The sequence below is a fragment of the Schistocerca gregaria genome, chromosome 9 (genome assembly GCF_023897955.1).
Source record: "Schistocerca gregaria isolate iqSchGreg1 chromosome 9, iqSchGreg1.2, whole genome shotgun sequence".
NCBI lineage: Eukaryota > Metazoa > Arthropoda > Insecta > Orthoptera > Acrididae > Schistocerca > Schistocerca gregaria.
The window spans coordinates 73,178,979-73,202,161 of NC_064928.1; the positions used below are offsets into that span (position 1 = coordinate 73,178,979).

Sequence of the window (23,183 nt, forward strand, 5' to 3'; positions counted from 1 at the left end):
GTGTGTGTGTGTGTGTGTGTGTGTGTGTGTGTGTGTGTGTGAGAGAGAGAGAGAGAGAGAGAGAGAGAGAGAGAGAGAGAGAGAGAGAGAGAGAGAGAGGTAGAGAGGTGCTTACTTGTGCAGTTAAGATGTTCCCTGAAATGTGTCCTATGTCAGAAACCATTCAGAATAGAGCAGATATCTGTATGAAGTTTTTTGCTTCAAAGGAGTATAACTGTCATATCCATTAATATTGGCCATTCCTCCTGGCACACCCAGTATTTAATTTTATGAGTTGTGATCAAGAAGTAATGAGAATTCTTGTTTTTCTCAAACAATCTTTATTTATTCGTCAACATCAACTTTGTCCCCTAGAAAGTAATCCCCCTCAGATGCAATACATTTGTGCCAGCACTTTTTCCAATCTCAGAAATACAGGGTGATGGTAGCTAAAGTTAAACCTTCAAAATGCTGTAGAAATTATACCAGTGGTCAGAATGACATCAAATTGCAATGGAATATTATTAGAGGTGGGCGAAAACGTAAGGCAGGCGAAAACAAAAATAGTGTGAAAACTGATCAATAGATGGTGCTGTATGTGTCAGAGTACGTAAATGAAAACACCTGTCTTGCACATGACCCATTGACATTGGTATAAACATTCCAGGTTCATGGCTTTTCCTGCTTTCATGTATGCAACATTCACCATGACTGTCTGAATGCAGGATTGTGCTCTGCTTGTAAAGCTGTATTACAAGAATGATGACTGTTCAAACGTTGCTCTGCAGAAGTTCTGGACACTGAAGTGTTTGAAAAAAGGTGTTGGTCCAGTGACTGCCATGGGTTTGGAGAAAATTATTTAAAAATTTAAAATATGGGCTTTTTGGTGTCGAAGCTGGCAGAGGGAGGCAATGGATTGATTCAACGTCAGTGTAAGCAGTGGCCACAGCAATGCAGGAGAAGATGAGTGATGGTGTACAAATGTGTAGTGCATGAAGCATTGCCAGAACATTGGACACAGCAATGAGCACAGTGTGTAAAATCCTACAAAACATCTTTCTTTGCTATCCATTCAAAATTACCCATGTGGACAATTTACTTCCTGTTGACCTGCCAGAAAGAGAGATCTCTGCTTTAGAATCTCTTTCTGGCATGGAAGTGGACAATGATTGGCCATGGAAGATTTTGTGGACAGATGAAGCTCAGTTCCATCTGATACCATGTGTCAATACACAGAATTTTCAAAAATGGGCAATGGAAAATCCACACACAAACCAACCAGTGTCATTTCATCCTAAAATGGTCACTGTGTGGTATGTGTTTATGGCATCGTTTATCATAGGGCCATATTTTTTCAAAGAGTCAGGTGCTTCTGTTCCTGTTACCTGTACCGTCACTGATCGCTATGAGTGTCTTTTGCACAACCATGTCATTCCAGCTCTCCAACATGGTGGATGTGTAGATGCGATCATTTTTATGCAAGATGGCAGACCTCTGCACACTGCAAATCAAGTTAAGCAGCTACTGAAGCACCATTTCGGAAATGCTAGAATTATCAGCCACCATTTCCCTATAGCCTGGCCATCCCGATATCTGAATCCATGTGACTTCTGGTTGTGGGCTGCATTGAAGGCATGAATTGCACAACACATTCCAAATGTGACTCCAGAAACACTTAGACCAGTTGTGGAATGTGCTGTTTCTCAATTTCAACTTGTTGCAGAAAACAGTGGGCATTGTATTGAACATGTTTTGCACCAGTCACATGGAAATCAATAATCCGATTTGATTTTGATTGATGCTTTTTATGTGATTTTTGGCCTAAGGGAATTAAAAACTGACTTTTCCCATTCAATGCGATAAAACCTTGCCATGGTGGATGGGCTTACATAACTAACAGTATCACACCTGTACACCCATGCACACTGAATAGTACAGTTTGTTTATTGCAAATGTACAACTTAGGCATTGTTGTACGAAAATTTGTCTGCCATATGTTTTCCCCCTTCTCTGATAATATTTCATTGCAATTTGACATCATTCTGATGAGTGGTGTCATTTCTACAGAGGTTTTAAAGTTTAACTTTAAGTATAATCAGCCTGTACTTCTGGAACTCACTTTTTGTTATGATTTTCAGCTCCTGCAGCAGTTCTGTTTTTATGTCATCAGTAGTTTCAAAACAACAACCCTTCATGGTTATTTTCAGTTTTTGGGACAAAAAAAAAGTTACAGGGGACCATGTCCAGTGAATATGGCAGCTGAGGCAAAATAACAGTTTTGTTTTTTGCCAGACAATGATAAACAAGCATTGAAATGTGAGTGGGAGCATTATCACAATGCAGTTTCAAAGAGTGGTGCATAACATCTGGGTGGAATCCCTTATTGACTCTAAGACTGTAGGGCAGGAACTCATGATGAACTATCCCATTGTAATTGAAGAAAATGGTGGGAAGAACCTTCACATGTGATTGAACTCTCTGAATGTTGTCTTGGCTCTTCAGGTAGTTTTCATAGGGATGACGGGACCTTGGTTTCATGGTCATACCCAAATACCTATGTTTTGCCATCTCTTATAATGTTCCTTAGAAGTTCTGGATCGTTGTCCACTTCATTTAGCAATTCCTGAGTGATGTCTGTATGATGTCATTCTCAGTTCAATATAACAATCTTTGCTTCTGCATGTTTCATGCCCAATACATCCAAGACAATTGCTTGGCATGAGCCAAAGGATATGTCAACACCATCAGCACCCTTCATGATGGTGGTTCAGCTATTTTCCAGAGCTGTATTTTTACTTTTTCCAGACTGTTGTCAGTAACTGATGTGCTAGGGTATCCAGGAGAGTCATTGCCTTCAATGTCTTCTTGACCCTTTTTGAAATGTTCGTAAACTATGGTTTTCTGATAGCAGATTTGCAAAAAGCCACAATCATCATTTTGAATGTGGTGCTGCGCTTCATACCCTTTTTCAAGAAAAATTTAATGCAAGTTCTTTCATACATCCTATTTGAAGGTAGAAATTCATTCAGCACTCAGAAACACATGAAACCTTTTTGACTGTCAACAATAAACTAAATAATCAAAACAGCTGAAAATGCAAACCTACACCAGGAACATATGAACTAACAATACAAAAAAACTGAAAATTGGATATATAAAGCCCATAAAATTAATATATTCCTGCCACTTTTTGATCAAACATCACATAAAATTTGCTGGAGGCATTCAACTACAAGATGATATGAAGTCAGAAAAGTAAGTCATTTCAAAATATAACAATTCAGCAAGAACCATATTCCTCAAGTTGTTATTGTGGCCTTCAGTTCAAAGACTCATTTGATGCTGCATTCCACACTAGTTATCCTGTGGAAGTTGCTTCGTTCCTGTATACCAGCTGCAACCTACATTCACTTGAACTTCTTTACCGTAGTCATGGTTTGGTCTTTATCTAAAGTTTCTACACCTCATACTTCCCTTCATTATGTGCCCAGACAGCTGGGAACATTAAAACAGCTGCTTCTGGGACACAGGGAAGTGCACCAGCCCTGGATCAAACCCACATTATGGGTTAATGATGGGCACTCATGGGCTTGATAGTCTTCCACATCCACAAAGTAAACACCAAATTGATTCCTGCATCCTGCCTCAGGTACAAAATGTGCAAATACTATGAAAAACAATGCCACATTTAATCTTTTAATCATACTAGTCATAGACAGAAGGAGCACAATAATTCCTACCTGGAGGAGGGTAGGGACTGTCAGTAGCATTAAAAAGTGCCTTTAGAAATAGTGACCTCACTGTAATAACATCCTACGTAACAGTACAGTGGGTTTTCTGCAAAACTGGAGAAACCCATACCAGTACTGATCTGGAGTTAGCTAGATTAAGGGCAATGTAAAAGAAAGAAGGACTTCCTTCCATTTCATCCTTGATACCTTGGGATGTTCCTTATCAATCTATGCGTTATTGTAACCCATTTTTGCCATAAATGTCATATGTCTTCAGTGTCTTTCAATGCCTCTTCATTAGTTACTCAAACTACAAATCTAATCACCAGCATTTTTCTGTAACACCCCATTTAAAAAAAAATCTATTTTCCCTTAGTCTGTACTGTTTATTCTCCACGTTTCACTTCCATAGACACTACCCTTTATAAGTTTTGAAACACCAAGTGGTTACAGACAATAGAAGACAAATACATTATAAAATTACATTTTACTGTTTTCTTAATATTTATTAAGCTCACACAATACATATATGGCAAATGCAATTATTGAATTTTATACATTCCTCAAAATATCCACCCATAGTTTTAATGTTTATGTTTTAATGTTTTATTTATTAATGTTTAATGTTTATGCCTTGTATACGCTTGGTATGCAATGGGTCAATTTTTCCATGGTTTCAGGAATTAATCTCCATTCTTGCTGTCATACCTCCCAGAAGTGTGTCCTGCTCATCATTCCACATTTTTGGATCAACCTGTCCAACTTACCCCTTGTAGCTCAAATGGGTTACAATTACAGATCTGGAGAGTCCATTCCACATTTTTCAAAATTTTATGAATCTCTGGAGATTTCGCATAGCTCTGACACAAGTGGGATGTTTGTTTTGGTCTGTGTCTTGCTACAAGACAAGCCATTTCCCAATAAGATCCAAAGCAGATGTCTTGGCGTGTCACTGGAGAATGGCTTGATAACCCTTTTGGTTCATTTTCCCATCTATTTTCACCAAATCTCTGACTTTATTCGCTACAAAAGATCCCCATACCATCACAGAACTCTTCCACGTTTTGCAGTTCAAAATAACACACTGAGAATGTAAGCATTCATGCATAAACAGTATACAGATTTATGCATTTACTTCCACATGTTTTGAACTTGGATTCATCTTTTGCAAGCCCCTGCTGTCAAATGTTGGTGTGCCATAGCCCATTGAAGCCTTTTCATCTTATTAACAGGGAATGACAATGATATCCTTGTCATCGCACTGCTGACTCACTCACTGGTGTATCCCTAATTGTATTTAGTTCCGCAGTCAATTAAAGGGCAGTTTTGAATCTATTACATTTACTGGGCACTATCAAATACTTTACCTGGCATTCTGATATTTTTCTGGGTGCTTCTGAGTGAGGATGGTCATCATACAAGCCTGTATTTTGGCCTCTGTATATGGAGTTGACAACTTTGCTGATGGAAATCTTCAGTTTCTTTGGTATTTGACAGACACTGTTGCCTTCTTGTGCAAAGTGATTATCTTTAGGCATGAATAATATGGAATCTGGCACTTTGGTGCCATTTCAGATTACCTTTGCTGAGTGTACTACCTTCTTTTGCAGCATGTCTGAGCTTCACACAAACAGAACTATAACTGTAAACAGCATACCTCTACAAAGATGTGCCATCTACTGGTACCACCTGGTATGGTTAGTGGAACTGCTTGGACAGATAAAGTTAGTTTATGCAAAACTGAGCAATATCAACATGTACCAACATGTTTCTATATGTACAATAATTTAGTGTAAAAACTGTAAATGACATTATTAATCATTATTTGAGCATGTCATTCTGTATTCTAAACCAAAAACTCAGAACTCAGCTAGATCTCTCCCATCTTTCTCTGTCATAATAAGCAACATTGCATTGTATTTCCAAACTTATGGAGGCTAGTGTTAGGATTCACTACAGACAAAAAAAAAAAAAAAAAAAAAAAAAAAAAAAAAAAAAAAAAAAAAAAAAAAAAATTCTAAAACTTAAATTTAAATTCAAAATATCTTTGTTCAGAAAAGCCATTCTTGCAATTGATAGCTTGCATTTTATATCCTCTTTACTTCTGATATCATCAGACTACTGATTTTAGTGTCTCATTTCCTAATCAATTCCCTCCCACCGCTTGATTTAATTTTACTCCGTTACATTACCCTTATTTTGCTTTTTGTTGAGATTCTCTCTGTTCAACTCATCTTTCAAGTCCTTTGCTTGCCCTGATGTAATTACAATTTCATCAATAGGCTTCAGAGTTCTTATTTCTTCTCCCAGAAATTTACATTTCTTTCTAAACATCTTCCTTTCCAAATTTCTCCCCCTCCCTCACTCCTTTTTCTTTGCTTGCTTTCTTTAGTCATTGAGTAATATGAGAAATAGGTTACACTCCTGTCTCAAAACCATCTTAACAACTGCCTCCCTTTCATGTCCTTCAATTCTTATAATGGCAGTCTCATTTGTATACAAGTTATAGATAGCCTTTAATTACTTGAATTTTATATTTGGTATCTCCAGAATATTGATAAGTGTATTCCAGTCAACGTTGTCACATTATCAAAAGCTTTTTCTAAAGCTACAAATGCTATAAATGTAGGCTTTTCTTCAATCTGTCATATAAGGTAAGTCATAAGATCGGCTTATACAGGTGATTCCATCTTTCTGTGGATAATTCACATTCAAATTTTGCAAGTGTAACTTATTAAACTGATGTTTCAGCAATATATCTGTAAACACTTACCTGATTTAATATTGTGATAATTCTTCTTGAAGCAAGTGGATATTTCACCTAATACATCCTACAAATCAGCTGACTAAAAAATACAGCAGAGTAAATCAGAGAATGCACACACAGAGGATTACTTGAGTTCCTTCCCCAAGAATCTCCATGTTTCCCTTAAATCACTTCACCTGATTATTTGGATGAGGCACCTGTACTGCCTCCATCCTTCCCAAACTGGATTCTGCTACATCTCCAGTAACATTCAAATATGCTCACATTAAATATTGAACTGTCATAAAGAAACAGTATTTCAAACAAGTAAATGATCTCTTGATGACATCAAAGCACAAAAACCTACATAAAAATATAAAGCCAACAACAACAGTGGCAGGGAAAGGAAAGGGGAAGTATAGAGGAAGTATAGAGTTGCAGACAGACACATTGGAAAAAAAAGCTAGAAATATTGTTTTCAGACAAAGTCCATTTTCAGATGTACACAACATGCACATATTCACAACACAGCCATACAAAGCTGCAGTTGTCTTTAGGTGCATCCTCTATGAGGTGAGTAGCAATCTATCCTTTCCATGATGTTGTTATCCCATCCTGGACTTTCCATTATTTGATACAATTAACAATACTTACATTTTCATCCTCTTCAACTATTAATCCCAAGCTTGATATGAAGGAATCTTGTCTCTTCACATCTCTTCTTTGAGGAGACTGTGAGTGAGGATACCATAATTTTACAATATGTTTCATAAAAATGAAATTTAATTAATGAATAAACTAATGATTAGAATTATAAAGTGGCATTTTACTTGTACTGGTGGAATTAAAATAAAATATTAATTTGTGCTACAGTATATCAAAGATATGTTCACTTTCTTATATATGAGAATTTTAGCTGTACCAGTCACTTAAATTTGCTTGAATGTATTTCTTAACTTCACGAGACCAATGACTTTTCTCCATATACTAGGGCAATATCATGCTCATAACTTATGTCACACTGTAGGAGTTAACTGTTTGACACTCCTTGATACACTGCCGAACACATCTTTTGAGTGCTGAAATGCAGTATACATTGTCTTTTTCTTTCCATGTGATGACTTATATGTAATTCTATGTGCAGTCTCAATCTCTGTCCGTCTTTTACACACAACACACTCTGGGACAGCTGGAGAAGGAGCAGTTGCCAGCCAATATGTTTTGAGTTTACATCTGAAGTTAATTTTACTGTCTTTTACATTCTTCACATTGCTGAGTAAGTGCTCACACATTCTTATGGCTGAATACCTCAGTCCTTTCTGTATCACACTAATAGGGTATTTATGAATATTACTATTGCTTCTGAACAGTGAGTGACAGACCACATGTTACAAAAGCGAAAAGATACTGTGGGGCTGCTGTCAGTATACCTAAATGTTTAAAGACACCTCTCCCACCAGCTTCACCTGGTCCACAAGGTGCACTATTTTCCTGGTTGTTGATCTCCTATCTGATGGCTCCGTCCACAAACTCTGTCTACATTAAACAGACCCACTACTAACCAATGCCTCCATTTTCACAGCTGTCATCCCTTCCATACCAACAAATACCACAGTCAGAACTGCTACTAATGATGGTATCTACAGTGACAAGAACTCCCTTGATCAGTATGCTGAAGGTCTCACCAAGACCTTCACAGACAGGCACTATCCCTAGGACGTAGCCTGTAAACAAATTTCCAGTGCCATTTCTACACACACCTCCAATCCTCCCGCCACCTTCAAGAACCAGTTACAAACGGGTGCCCCTGTTATCCTCCAGTGACTCCACTGACTGGAACAGCTGAATGATATCCTTTGTCAGGGCTTTGATTACCAGCATCATGCTCTGAAATGAGGGACATCCTAATCAAGATTGTTCCCACCCCTCCTAAAGTGTCATTTGGTCACTCATCCAACCTCCACAACAACATAAACCATTTTTATACTAATTCAAACACTTTCTTTTGGTTTTCTTTCTTTGTTTGTTTCTTTTTGAATCATCAGTTGTCTGACTGGTTTCATGTGACACACCATGAATTGTTTTCCACTGCCAACCTCTTCATCTCAGCGTAGCACTTGCAACATACATCCTCAGTTATTTGCTGGATTATTCCAGTCTCTGTCTCCCTCTACATTTTTGCCCTCTACAGTTCCCTCTAGTACCACGGACTTGCAACATCAGTTATTTGATGGATTAGTGTATTTACTCGAATCTAAGCTGCACTTTTTTTCCGGTTTTTGTAATCCAAAAAAACCGCCTGCGGCTTAGAATCGAGTGCAAAGCAAGCGGAAGTTCTGAAAAACAATGGTAGGTGCCGCTACAACTAACTTCTGCCGTCCAATATATGTAGCACTACACTGGCATGCTTTGTAGGCACAAAGATAAATACTGGCGCCAAAACCTCTGCGTCAGTAAATAAATTTAAAAAAAGAAATGTGGAAGACCAGCTTTTTTTTCTCCGCCCCGAGTTTCGACCACTGCATTTTCATACATTATCCAATGAAGTAAATACAAATTCCGTATTGTTCATCTTCGAATGTAGCAGAATTTCAATATATTACGAAAATCTGACTTGCAAGACTGTTTGGGATGTTTGTCAATATGGCCAACTCTACGTTCTGAATTTTTTTCGGGCCTGTGAGAAGAGATTGTTGCTAATAGGAACCTGATGAAATGTGAATCACATGCAGTATTCTCTTCACCATAAGAATAATATGAATATAAACATTTTGCTATGTATACTTTCATGTTTGCTGCTATCTCATTTAAATCCTGTCTGCCTAATAACCTACGAAACTAGAGTGACACAACAGCAAACACGGAAGAATATACATATCGTGTCATGTTTATATTTGTATTATTCTTATGCCTAATAGTGATAGTCAAAAATGAATCATGGCAACTGACTAGATTTTTAAATCTAAGATGACTAATTTCTGTGCAGAATTTGATGCACTAAAGAAGCGGCCGCAAAGATTTTCAAACGGGGAAACATTTTCACCTAACTCTCGTTCAGAACATGTTCTAGCACATGTAGTCTATTATTTGGTTCTTGTTGACCATTATCAAAGAAAGCAGCAGTGGAAGTCTCTTGCCATTGTTTTGCTAATGAGACGATTCCTCTCTTTTTTTTTTTTTTTTTTTTTTTTTTTTTAATTGTAAGCGATGGTAGCGCGCACAGAATGCGACAAACAATGCATGACACAGTACAGTAATGCATTTTCAGCTTAGAGTGACATAGACACCTATAACAAAGAAAACGGCACTTTACCAGATCAAAGCAAAATAAGCAATCGATTCAAACCAGATGAAGCAAGGAAGAGTACCCGTATAAATACGGACAGAGTGCCTACGCATAGCAGTGGCTACCTGGTAAAGCTTAACTGCTAAGCTTACGACTCAAACCAAACTGATGTAGCTGAATCGTCATTCATTCGACCTAAATTGTGTCTCATATTTCAATGGACCAACTTTGTTTTGATTTGGAGGTGTGGCCTAAAGCTTTTCTCCCCCCTTGAATTTCGAGTTTCAAATTTCAGGTGCTGCTTAGAGTCGGGATTTTTTTTTTTCCTTTATTTTGAATCTCATTTTTCAGGTGCGGCTTAAATTAGAGTGTGGCATAGATTCAAGTAAATACGGTATTCCAGTCTCTGTTTTCCTCTACAGTTTTTGCCCTCTACAGTTCCCTCTAGTACCATGGAAGTTATTTCCTGATGTCTTAACATATGCCCTATCATTCTGACCCTTCTCCTTCTCAGTGTTTTTCACATGTACCTTTCCTCTCCGATACTGTGCAGAACCTCCTCATTTCTTACCTTTTAAGGCCACCTGATTTTCAACATTCATCTGTAGCAACACATCTCAAATGCTTTGATTCTCTCCTGTTCCAGTTTTCCCACAGCCCATGTTCCACTACCATATAATGCTGTGCTCCCAGCAACACTCTCAGAAATTTCTTCCTCAAACTAAGGTCTATGTTTGATGCTAGCAAACTTCTCTTGGCCAGGAATTCCCTTTTTGCCAGTGATAGTCTGCTTTTGATGTCCTCCTTGCTTCATCTGTCATTGATTATTTTTCTGCCTAGGTGGTAGAATTCCTTAACTTCATCTACTCCATTACCATCAATACTGATGCTAAGCTTCTCACTGCTCTCATTTCTTCTGCTTCTCGTTACTTTCATATTTCTTTGACTTACTTTCAATTCATATTATATACTGATTAGAGTGGTCAATGCATTCAGTAGATCCTCTAATACTTCTTTGCTTTCCGTCAGGACAGCAATGCCAGAAGCAAATCATTTCATTGATATCCTTTCACATTGAATTTTAATTCCACTGCTGAACCTTTCTTTTATTTCCACCATTGCTTCTTTGATGTACAGATAGAACAGTAGGGGCAAAAGACTACATCCCTGTCTTATACCGTTTTTAATCTGAGCACTTTGTTCTTCGTCATCCAGTCTTATTATTCTCTCTTAGCTCTTGTACATATTGTACATTATCCATATCTCCTCATAGCTTACCTCAATTTTCCTCAGAATTTCGAACATCTCACACCATTTTACACTACCAAACACTTTTTCCATCTTCACAAATACTATGTGTCTTGATTTTTTTCAGTCTTGTTTCCATCATCAGCCACAACACCAGAACAGTCTCTTTGGTACCTTTACCTTTCCTGAAGCCAAACTGATCATCATCTAACACATCTCCAATTTTCTTTTCCAGTCTTCTGTATATTATTTTTGTCAGCAATGTGGATGCATGAGCTGTTAAGTTGATTGTGTGATAATTCTCACACTTGTCAACTCTTGTAGTCTTTGGAATTGTGTGGATGATATTTTTTTGAAAGTCATATGCTGTGTCACCAGGCTCATACATTCTACACACCTAAATGGACAGTCATTTTGTTGCCACTTCCCCCAATGATTTTTGGAAATTCTGATTGAATTTTATCTATTCCTTCTGCTTTATTTGATCTTAAGTCATCCAAAGTTCTCTTAAATTCTGATTCTAATACTGGATCCTCTATCTCTTCTAAATTGACTCCTGTTTCTTCTTCTATTATTATTTGACTTTTCTGTATTCTGAGTTAGCCCTTCTGACAATCATTTCTTTTTCAAAATTTTCACGTTTCTCATGCAGCGATTTCATCTTAGCTTCCCTGCACTTCCTATTTATTTCATTCCTCAGTGACTTGTATTCTTGAATTTCCCTGAATATTTATGTGCCTCCTTCCTTCGTTCATCATCTGCAGTATTTCTTCTGTTAACCATAGTTTCTTTGCAGTTACCTTCTTTCTGCCTATGTTTTTTTCCCAACTTCTGTGATTGCCTTTTTTAGAGATGTCCATTCCTCTTCAAATGTACTGCCCACTGAACTATTCCTTAATGCTGTACCTACAGCCTTTGCAAACTTCAAGCATATCTCATCATACTTTGTACTTCTGCATCCCACTTCTTTGCATATTGATTCTTTCTGACTAATCTCTTAACCTTGAGCCATCTCTTCATCACTACTACATTGTGACCTGAGTCTATATTTGCTCCTGAGTATGCTTTACAATCCATATCTGATTTTGGAATCTCTGTCTCACTTTGAAGTAATCTAACTGAAATCTTCCCATGTCATCCATCCTTTTTACTAAGTATACTACCTCCTCCTGTGATTCTTGAACGAAGTATTTGCTATTAATAGTTAAAATTTGTTACAGAAATCAAGTAGTCTTTCTCCTCTCTCATTCAATGTCCAAAGCCCATATTTTCCTGTAACCTTTTCTTCTACTCCTTCCCCTACAACTGGATTCCAGTCCCCCATGACTATTATATAAGGGTAAGTCAATTAGTATCCACAAAATAATTATAAAATTTTATTCTAATCAAAGAGGAAACTTACAAGAACATCACTTTTTGACACAGTCTCTACATCTACATCTACATACATACTCCACAATCCACCATACGGTGTGTGGCGGAGGGTACCTCGTACAACAACTAGCATCTTCTCTCCCTGTTCCACTCCCACACAGAATGAGGGAAAACTGACTGCCTATATGCCTCCATATGAGCCCTAATCTCTCTTATCTTTGTGAGTTTTCTGCGAAATATAAGATGGCGGCAGTAAAATTGTACTGCAGTCAGCATCAAATGATGGTTCTCTAAATTTCCTCAGTAGCAACTCATGAAAAGAACGCCTCCTTTCCACCAGAGACTCCCACCTGAGTTCCTGAAGCATTTCTGTAACACTCATGTGATGATCAAACCTACCACTAACAAATCTAGCAGCCCACCTCTGAATTGCTTCTATGTCCTCCCTCAATTTGACCTGATAGGGATCCCAAACACTCGAGCAGTACTCAAGAATAGGTCGTATTAGTGTTTTATAAGCGGTCTCCTTTACAGATGAACCACATCTTCCCAAAATTCTACCAATGAACTGAAGATGACTATCCACCTTCCCCACAACTGCCATTACATGCTTGTCCCACTTCACATCGCTCCACAATGTTATGCCCAAATATTTAATTGACGTGACTGTGTCAAGCACTACACTACTAATGGAGTATTCAAACATTGCGGGATTCTTTTTCCTATTCATCTGCATTAATTTACATTTATCTATATGTAGAATTAGCTGCCATTCTTTACACCAATCACAAATCCTGTCCAAGTCATCTTGTATCCTCCTACAGTCAATTTCTGGAATTCAAGGAATATGGCATCCGTCTGATATCCTTCATCCATGGTTTGCAAGATATCATGTGAAAAAAGGGCGAGTTGCATTTCGCAGGAGTGATGCTTTCTAAAGCTGAGCTGATGCACAGACATCAACTTCTCTGTGTCAAGGAAATTCATTATATTTGAACTGAGAATATGTTAGAGAGTCCTGCAACAAATCGATGTTAAGTATATTGGTCTGTAATTTTGAGGATCCGTTCTTCTACCCTTCTTATATACAGGTGTCACCTGCACATTTTTCCAGTTGCTTGGGACTTTAGATTGGGCAAGAGATTCACAATAAATGCAAGCTAAGTAAGGAGCCAATGCAGTAGAGTACTTTCTGTAAAACTGAATTGGAATCCCATCAGGACCTGGCACTTTTTTTTCAACTCATTCAGCTGCTTCACAACCCCAGGGATGTCTATCACTAAGTTCTCCATATGGGAATCTGTACGAGACTCAAATGTCAGTATGTTTGTACAATCCTTCTGCATGAAAGATTTCTCACTGATCAGTGAGTGACTGGATGGAAGCCTTCGACCCGCTTACCAATTTTATATAAGACCAGAATATCCTTGGGTTTTCAGCAAGATCTTTTGCTAAGGTATGATGGTGGTAGTGGTTGTATGCTTTGCACGTTGCTCTTTTTACAGCAGCATGACTCTCTGCTAACTTTTGTCTGTCCTCGTTCTCTCAAACTTTCTTGTACCGCAAGTGTAACTGTCTTTGCTTCCTGATCATTCTCCAAATTGCGCTGTTAAACCCGGTGGGTCTTTTCCATCCGTAACCCACTTTATCAGCACATAATTCTCCAATGCATGATTTACGATGTATTTAAAATTTACCCATAATTCTTCCATGTCCATCGTACCGGAAGTAAATTTGGGTCTTGAACTTTTTATTGCATGGCGAATTTGGATATTTCCATTCTGCTGTTTACTCTCTGGCTCATAATAATGAATCCATGTTTTGTCACCAGAAATGATCCTATTTAAGAAGTTGTCCCTGTTGTTACCATAGCAATCTGGATGTTTCTTGCAGATATCCAAGCGTGTATGTTTATGCAACAGTGTGAGTTGTATTGGGACCTGTCTTGCACAAACTTCATGAAATCCAAGTCTTCTGTGGATGATTTTGTAGGCAGAACCATGACTAATTTTCAGACAATGTGCCACTTTATCAATATTTAATCATCTGTCTAAGAGAATCATTTCATGTGAATGCTCAATGGTTTCTTTATTTGTAGTGGTAGATGGTTATCCGGCTCCTTCATCGTGCGTAGCACTTGTGTGACCATTTCAAAATTTTTGTTCATTCATAGACAGTCCATTGTGGCAAAATACTGTTCCCGTACTCTACCAAAAGTCTGCAAGGAATTTCGGCCCCTGATACTCCTTCTGACCACAAATAATGGATCACTGAACATTGCTCTTCTTTGGTGCAAACAGGCAACAGTTAAGCCAAGATTAACAGTGCAGCACTGATAACAAAGCTAAGCTAGCAGCTTGAAAATTGCAATGATGTAACAACAAATAAACAAAGCAAGCATCAACAATGTAAAATGACAGTACTACCAAAATAAACAAAAATATAATCTCTTACTTTCATTTTCTTTGACATACTGTATTACCCTGTCAATATACTATGCTTTCTCTACATCTTCAGCTTGTGATGTTCACATGTATACCTGCACTATCATTGATGGTGTTGGTTTGCTCTCAATTTTGATAAGAACAAGCCTATCACACCCTCTGCTCTAGCTTCCTGTTCATAATGAATCCTACCCCTGTTATAATGTTTTCTGCTGCTGTTAATATTACCCTATACTCATTTGACCAGAAATCTTTGTCTTATTACAATTTCACATCACTGACCCCCACTATATCTAGACTGACCCTCTCCATTTCCCTATTCAGATTTTCTAGCTTCCCTAGTATTATCAAGTTCCCTACCCCCATGAACCATGGAACTTGCCACTGGTGGGGAGGCTTGCATGTCTCAGTGATACAGATAGCCGTACGGTAGGTGCAGCCACAATGGAGGGATATCTGTTGAGAGGCCAGACAAACGTGTGGTTCCTGAAGAGGGGCAGCATCCTTTTCAGTAGTTGCAAGGGCAACAGTTTGGATGATTGACAGTTTGGATGATCTGGCCTTGTAACAATAACCAAAACGGCCTTGCTGTGCTGGTACTGCGAATGGCTGAAAGCAAGGGGAAACTACGGCCGTAATTTTTCCCGAGGACATGCAGCTTTACTGTATGCATGGAGAGCTGCATCAAACCAGTCTCAGGACTGAAGACCACAACAACAACAAGATTCCACACCCTGACTTGTAGAGCATTATACTTTCATTGGTTATTCAATCTTTTTCTCATGGTCATCTCCCCTCCCAGAGACCTGAATGGAGGATTATTCTGGAACATTTTGTTAAAGGAGAGATCATCATGACACTTTTTTGGTTACAGGCCATATGTCCTGTGGATGCATGTTATTCATCTTTAATGCAGTAGCTTCCATTGCCTTCTGCATCCTCATGGTGTTGATCATTACTGATTCTTCTGCCTATAGGGGTAGTTTTCCATCCCAAGGACAAGAGAGTGCCCTGATCATCTGTTGGATCCTTCACCCTTGCTGTAGGGTTCATACCCTTGTGGAAGAACCAGGTGCAAGACCTCCCCAATCCACCCCCCACACTTCCCATTCCAGTCCTGTCACAGGCTTATCACATCCCATTAGTTGCTGGGCCACCAGTTAAAGCAGACGTATAATATACCAGCTCTGCTGCAATCTTTGCACAGGTTCTTATGTTGGTATGACCACCAACTGGTTGTCCACAAGGACAAACAGTTACATCCAAACTATGGCCAAGAGGAAAGTAGAGCACCCTGTGGCACAATATGCAGCTGAACATAGCATGACTGATATCAATGGCTGCTCCACTACCGGAGCAATCTGAATCCTTCCCTCCATGAACAGCTTTTCTGAACAGTGCAGATGGAAGCTATTCTTATGACACTTTCTCTGCTCCCGTAATTATCCTGGCCTCAGGCTTTGTAACCTACTGTCCCCACACCCCATATCCAAGTTTCCACCCCCTCTGTCCTATCACCTCATACCTATTCTTGTTCCCTCATGCTCTTTGTGTGCAATCCTCAGATAATACACTTGCCAATCTTTCCCTTCCCAACTTCTCTCCATTTTCACCCCTCCTCTCCCTCTCCTTTTCCACCCGTCACCCCTACAGTCTCTCCAAGTTGCTGTTTCCATTCTACATCACAGTTGCATTCTGGTCCAAGGTGCTGGATATGGTGTTCATGTGTGAGTAAATGCTTTTTGATCAATGAACACTTTCTTCTCCAAAGTCTATTGTCATCCATACTGAAAAAGTTGCAGAGCATATACATTTAAGTGCATCTTGTATTTCATGTCCTCTCCAGAATAAACACCGCAGAAATTAAAATATTTTGCTTCTTTTACTGAGCTTCTCTCATGTGTTGTTTCTAATGATGTAATTGGCTCTTGTGTGTTACAGAATAGCATGTATCTTTTATTAAATTCAGAGGCATCCCACTTGCAGAGCACCTGTTAATAATTCTAAAGGAATTTTTATTTTCATTTACAAGTTTTGACTCTTGAATATACAAGTACTGAGCTAAGATCACCACAGAGTGAGACTGGCAACCACTATCCATCGCAGTTTCCATTAACTTTGAAACTATAAAGTTTTCCTCCTTCCTGAACTTAACATGAAGGGCACATATCCAAGTATAATTGATGAAGACAGAAAGGGGCCAATAGAATGTTGTTTGTAAATGTAGTTGTTGAGCATGGTAATCTAGGACTTTTCTATAAAAACATATTTAATGGAAGTGATGGCTTTGATGGCAGCCCCCACTCCTTCCCCTGTGATGGTCCTGTTCTGGTGGAAGTGGGGAGTGGTGGATCTCCTCCTACCCACCTTCTGCATTTTATACTCAATAATATTTATCTTCTTCATGAAAACATGCCCAACCAGAAATGGTTCTCGAACAAGATGCCAGATGTCCTAATGAAATCCTCGCAATAGACAAGGGCCTACTTTTGTCCTTACCACAGGTGATCCCCTCTCATTCTGGAGTCTAAGTAACCTTCTTATCCCTCTCTTCTCCTCATAGAAGGAACTAATAGTTCCAAAAGATGTACTTCTGATAAAATTTTGATACTTCATGAATATATGGCTCAAAAATATTTAATTTTCATCATTACTTGGGAATGAAAAGGTTACAAAGAGGAAAGAATTTCAATTAAGATTACAAAGCTGCAGAATAAAAGGTAAATACATATTTTATTTTAAATCTGTGATTGCTCCTTTTGAATGGATGAACTACAAGAAAACTGTAAGTCACTTAAGAAGTTACTGCTGGAAAGCAGTGGCAAATTATACAACATACATTTGCAAAAATTGACATAAAACTATGGACTTCTTTTTCCAGTCATTCAGCATTCAACTGGCATGCATGCAGCACCAAACAAGTTGCTGTCCCTACTTACATAACATGGGTTGTAAAGAAAAGAGAGGAGGGAAACTTAGGGTTCAGTGGTCTGACAATGGTGACATTACTAGAGGCAACTCACAAGCTTGAATTGCTGTAGAATGGGACATTGACTAGAAGGGTAGGGTTAATAGTTCCTGTCTGGAATCAGTCAAGTCATACAAAAAATTTGATCAAACAATTAGTACAGGTATTAAATGGAACAGTGACATAGATACACAGTCATCTACCCACGGAAAGCACCTGCATTTTTTTGCACCTGCTAGGTGTCTGTGGTCTAGGAGTAACGTCTTTTATTAATAATCAAAATGTCCTTGGCCCTGAGTTTGAAACACATCATTGCTTAAGTTTTGAATAAAAATCATCAGCAATGACATCTGAAGTCTTCTGGCATAAGAAGTTCCCCTCATTCTGCTACTGGTCTTGTCAAAGAGGGCAGAGGAGTGGACAGAGGCTCAGAGCACTCTCTTGCCTTTAGGAAACTGCCCCTAAATGATGGAAGAATCAGCAATCATTAATGGCTTGAGGATGCAGAAGGCAATGAAAACCACTGCATTAAAGGACCATAATGTGTATCCACATGACACGTGGCATGTAATTGAAAAGGTGTCATGATGATCTCTCCATTGGCAAAAGATTTCTGACTAATACTCCATTTTGGTCTCTGGGAGGAGACTGCCAAGGGGGGACATGATCACGGGAAAAAGATTGAATAACAACCAGAACGGTAATGTTCTACAAGCCTAGACATCAAACGTAAAGAGTTTTGACTTGGTAGGGGAACCAGAAAATCTGAAAAGGTAAATGCTAAGGCTCAATCTTGATATAGTGGGAGTCAGTAAAGTGAAATGTAAAGACAACAAGGATTTTTCCTCATATGAGTATAGGGTAATATCTACAGCAGCAGAAAATGGTATTCTGGTAGCAGGAATTGTTATGAGTGGGAAGGTGTGTGAACAATTCAGCGACACAGCTATTCTCATCAGAATTGACAGAAAACCAACACCAACAACAATAGTTCAGGTATACATGCTGATGTTGCAAGCAGAAGATGAAGAGACAGATAAAGCATATTTGGGTATTGAATGGGTAATTCAGTATTTAAAGAAAGACAAAAACCTAATAATCATTTAGGATTGGAATGTGGTCGTAGGGGAAGTAGTAGAATAGTAGAAGAAAGAGTTATTGGAGAATATGGAGTTGGTGGTAGGAATGAGAGAGGAGAAAGAGTAATTGAATTCTGAAATAAATTTCAGCTAGTAATAATGAACACACTGTGCAATCACAAGAGGTGGTGATATGGATGCAAAGGTCCGGGAGATAATGGGATATTTCAGTCAGATTTTATCATGGCCACGTAGAGATTCTGGAATCGGATATTGGATTGTAAGGCATTCCCAGGAACAGACATACACTCAGATCACAATTTAGTAATGATGAAGAGTAGGTTGAAGTTTAAGAGACTAGCCAGGGAGAACCACTGTGCAAAGAAATGGGATACGGAAGCACTAAGAAATGAAGAGATATGCTTGAAGTTCTCTGAGTCTATAGAGATTGTGATAATGAACATCTCAGTAGGCAGTTCACCTCTACAAAGGGCAATCACAGAAGTTGAAAAGAAAAACACAAGTGCTAGGAATGTAACTGTGAAGAAATCATGGATAACATAAAACAATATTTTGAATTCTGACTCAAGGTTCCTGTCAACATCACCAATAAGCTCGGAATCCAGCTCTCTGAGTCCCAGTCCGGTGCAAATTTTTATTTCATCATTCCCTCATACAGCTTGTGGCAAAGCTGGAACCCATTCCCATTTTGTTATGTTATCTGCCTCCTTAAATTATTTATTTATTTATTTATTCTTTGTTAATTATCATTCTTGTTAGTGAGAGATGTGCCATAAGATGAAGCAGTCATTCTGTAATACTGGCCCAGCTTTGCTAAATTACATTGGACCGAATTATTTCCTAATTAATTTGAACCATTTCAAGTAACCAGTTTTGCTAAAGCTCACTTCAATTTCCTAATAGTAATTATTTCCTGTTCCATTCAAATTGATGACTTATAAACAGATGTAATTACTATATTACTAATAAAGTTAGGAAAATAATGCATAAAAATCCTTAAAGCATTCATGTAGCTAATTTTAAAAACATGATGGGAATATCAAAACTTAGTTTCTGGATAATTAACACTTTTGTGTATGGTATTGTTTATTTAACTATTTTTGCAGTTTTTGTCATCAAGAAGGCTTATTTCATTCAAAATTCTTATTGTAACATAAAGTTCACACCAATATCAATTTTTCTGCACTATTCAAGTAATCTGAGATGTAAAATTATAATTGTAAATTATCAAAAATATGTATTTAACAATGTGAAACTTTACTAGCCAATTTTGAAAAGCTATATAGACACTGGGCATGAAGCCAATTTTGAAGTCAGTCTGATCCATGATTTTGTGGGTGTAACCCTTGTCAGTCAAAACAGCAATAATGTAACGGTGCAATGATGTGATCTTGTGAATAAGAAGACAGACAGTGAAGAATGACAATTAACAATGAATGATGATTAAGTTTAATATAAAAATGCCACACATATCGTTTCACCACAATGAGAGTGTTGTAGGATGGTTAGACTATACAGCATAGTCAGCATAGTGACTTCTGTTGTATAATTAGAAGGTACAGTATGTGCATACCAGTAAATATTGCTTAATTATGCAATTAAGACATAGACTGGCCATAACTAATTCAGTGAGGAGGGTCTGCCATTTATGGAAGTAAAACCTGTGAAACCAAAAGTGTGTGTGTGCGTGTGGTGGGCAGGGGGGGGGGGGGGGGGGCACATTATTGGATTATTGGATGTAGGTAGTGCTGTATCCATCCACATTTACGGCCAATTTTTCACAGTGAGGAACTACAAGCTGATTTATGACCACGTATGTAGCAAGCTGATGGTTGTCCATATTCCCAACTGGAATACATGGATAACATAAGAAATACTTTGTAATATAAATGGGTAGATAAAATATCTACTCACCAAGCAATGGCAGGAGAATACATACACAAAAAGATTTAACTTTTACAAGCTTTCAGAGCCAGTGGTTCCTTCTTCTGTCAGAAGAGTTGATGGGGAAGGAAGAGAGTTGAAAAAAAAAGGACTGGAGAGGTTCAGGAAAAGGGGTACAGTCCAGAGAAGTGATCCAGAACCCCGAGTAAGGGAGACTAACTGGATGGGATAAGAAGGAAAGACTGATTGTTGTGGACTGCACCTGATAAGATTTGAAAACCTCAGAGATTAAAGGTTGAAGACAGGGTAATCTGCAAGACTTCTCGATTATTACTAAAATATCATGTATGAGCTAATAAGAGTGAAAAACTAAGTGCAATGTGGGAGGGAGGGACAGTGAAAAATAGACAGGTCAGAAAATGACAGATGTAGAAAACTAAAATGGAGTGAACAAAGGAGTAGTTACTGTGAAGAAAATGCTGAGACAGAATAAATTAACATAAATTAAGGTCAGGTGGCTGGTGAGAACCAAGGAGATGTTATAGTACCAGTTCCCACATATGGAGTTCTTAAAAACTGATGTCTGAGAGAAGAATCCAGATGGCAGATGCAGTGAAATAGGCACTGAGGTCATGACCGTCATGCTGTAGAGCATGATCAGCAACAGGATATTGTGTGTATACACCCTCTGCCTGTGCCCATTCATCCTGACTGGATATCTGGGTGGTAGTCACGCCAATGTAAAAGGCTGAACAGTGTTTACATAACAGCTGGTATATGACATGTCGTTTCACATGTAGCTCTTGCTTTGATAGTATATGTTTAGCCAGTTGCAGGGCTGGAAGAGGTAGTGATAGGAGATGGGTGCAGAAGGAGCATAGGATGTGACAAGAATATTTTGGAGATTGGGAGGGCAGCAAAAGCACATCTAGAATAGCTTTTCTTCACCTCCATGTATCCAAGTTGCTGAAAAGAATAATATACAGAAGAATGGGAAAGAAAAGACTGAGGTTCTGTTAGATGACAATCAGTTTGGCCTTACGAAAGTTAAATGTACCAAAGAGGCAGTTATGACATATTGGTTGAAAGTGGAACCAAGACTGAAGAAAAATGAAGACACATTTATAGAATCTGTTAACTTGAAAAAGTGTTCAAGTATGTAAAATGGTGCAAGATGATCAAAATCTGCAGAAAAATAGGGGTAAGCTATAGGGAAAGACAGGTAATGTACAAGAACCAAGTGGGAACAATAAGAGTGGAAGACCAAAAATGAAGTGCTCAGATTAAAAAGGGTTAAGACATAAATGCAGTATTGTTCACCTACTATTTAGTTCATACGTCAAAGAAGAAATGATGGAAATGAAGGAAAGGTTCAAGAGTGGGATTAAAATTCAAGGTGAGAAGACATCAATGATAAAATTTGCTATCCTCAGGAAAAGTGAAGGGGAATTACAGAATCTGTTGAATGGAATGAACAGTCTAATGAGTACAGAACATGGACTGAGAGTAAATCAACAAAAGACAAAAGTAATGAGAAACAGCAGAAATGAGAACACAGAGAAACTAAATATCAAAATTGATGCTCACGAAGTGCTGCCTAGGTAGCAAAATAACGTATGACGTATGGAGCAAGAAGTATATAAACAGCAGACTAGCAGAGCCAAAAAGGACACTCCTGACCAAGAGAAGTCTACTCGTATCAAACATAGGCCTTAATTTGGGGAAAAATTTCTGAGTATGTACGTTTGGTGCACAGCACTGTATGGTAATGAAGCATAGGCTGTGAGAGAACCTAAAAAGAAGAGAATCGAAGGATTTGAGATGTAGTGGTAGAGAAGAATATTGAAAATTAAGTGGACTGGTAAATTAAGGAATGAGGAGGTTCTCTGCAGAATTGGTGAAGACTGGATGATAGTTCCTGTATTAAAACATCAGGGAATAACTTCCATGTACTAGAGGGAGCTGCAGAGGGTAAAAATTGTAGAGGAAGACAAAGAGTGGATTACATCCAGCAGATAATTGAGAACATAAACTGCGAGTGCAACTCTGAGATGAAAAGAATGGCACATGAGAGAGATCTGTGGCAGGCCGCATCAAACCAGTCACATTTCTTTCACCCAGCGACCTACAATAAACCACTGCTAGAAGAAGAGCAAGTTCTTCCATATAATCTTTGCAGAAACTGACAGGTATCTCATTTGGCCCACTTGCCTTTCCACAGTTGAGCAGTTTTAATTGACTTTCTGTCTGCCTCCATAGCTGATTGGTCAGTGGATAGAATGCCAAGTGAGGGGCCCAGGTTCGATTCCCGGCTGGCTCCGAAATGTTCTCCACTCGGGAACTGAGTGTAGAGTTGTCTTCGCCATCATATCATCCTGATCAACAAGCAAGTCACTGAAGTGGCATCAGTTCAAAAGACTTGC

At 38.4% G+C, this 23,183-nt stretch overlaps 1 protein-coding gene across 1 annotated transcript in view; it reads right to left on the minus strand.

The window, feature by feature from the left end:
• LOC126291430 (uncharacterized) overlaps positions 1–23,183 on the minus strand; it is a 127,350-nt gene that overhangs the window by 21,798 nt on the left and 82,369 nt on the right. The window contains exon 12 of the mRNA XM_049984945.1: positions 7,111–7,188. Coding sequence (XP_049840902.1) covers positions 7,111–7,188 — 78 coding nt within the window. The remainder of the gene's footprint in view (positions 1–7,110; positions 7,189–23,183) is intronic.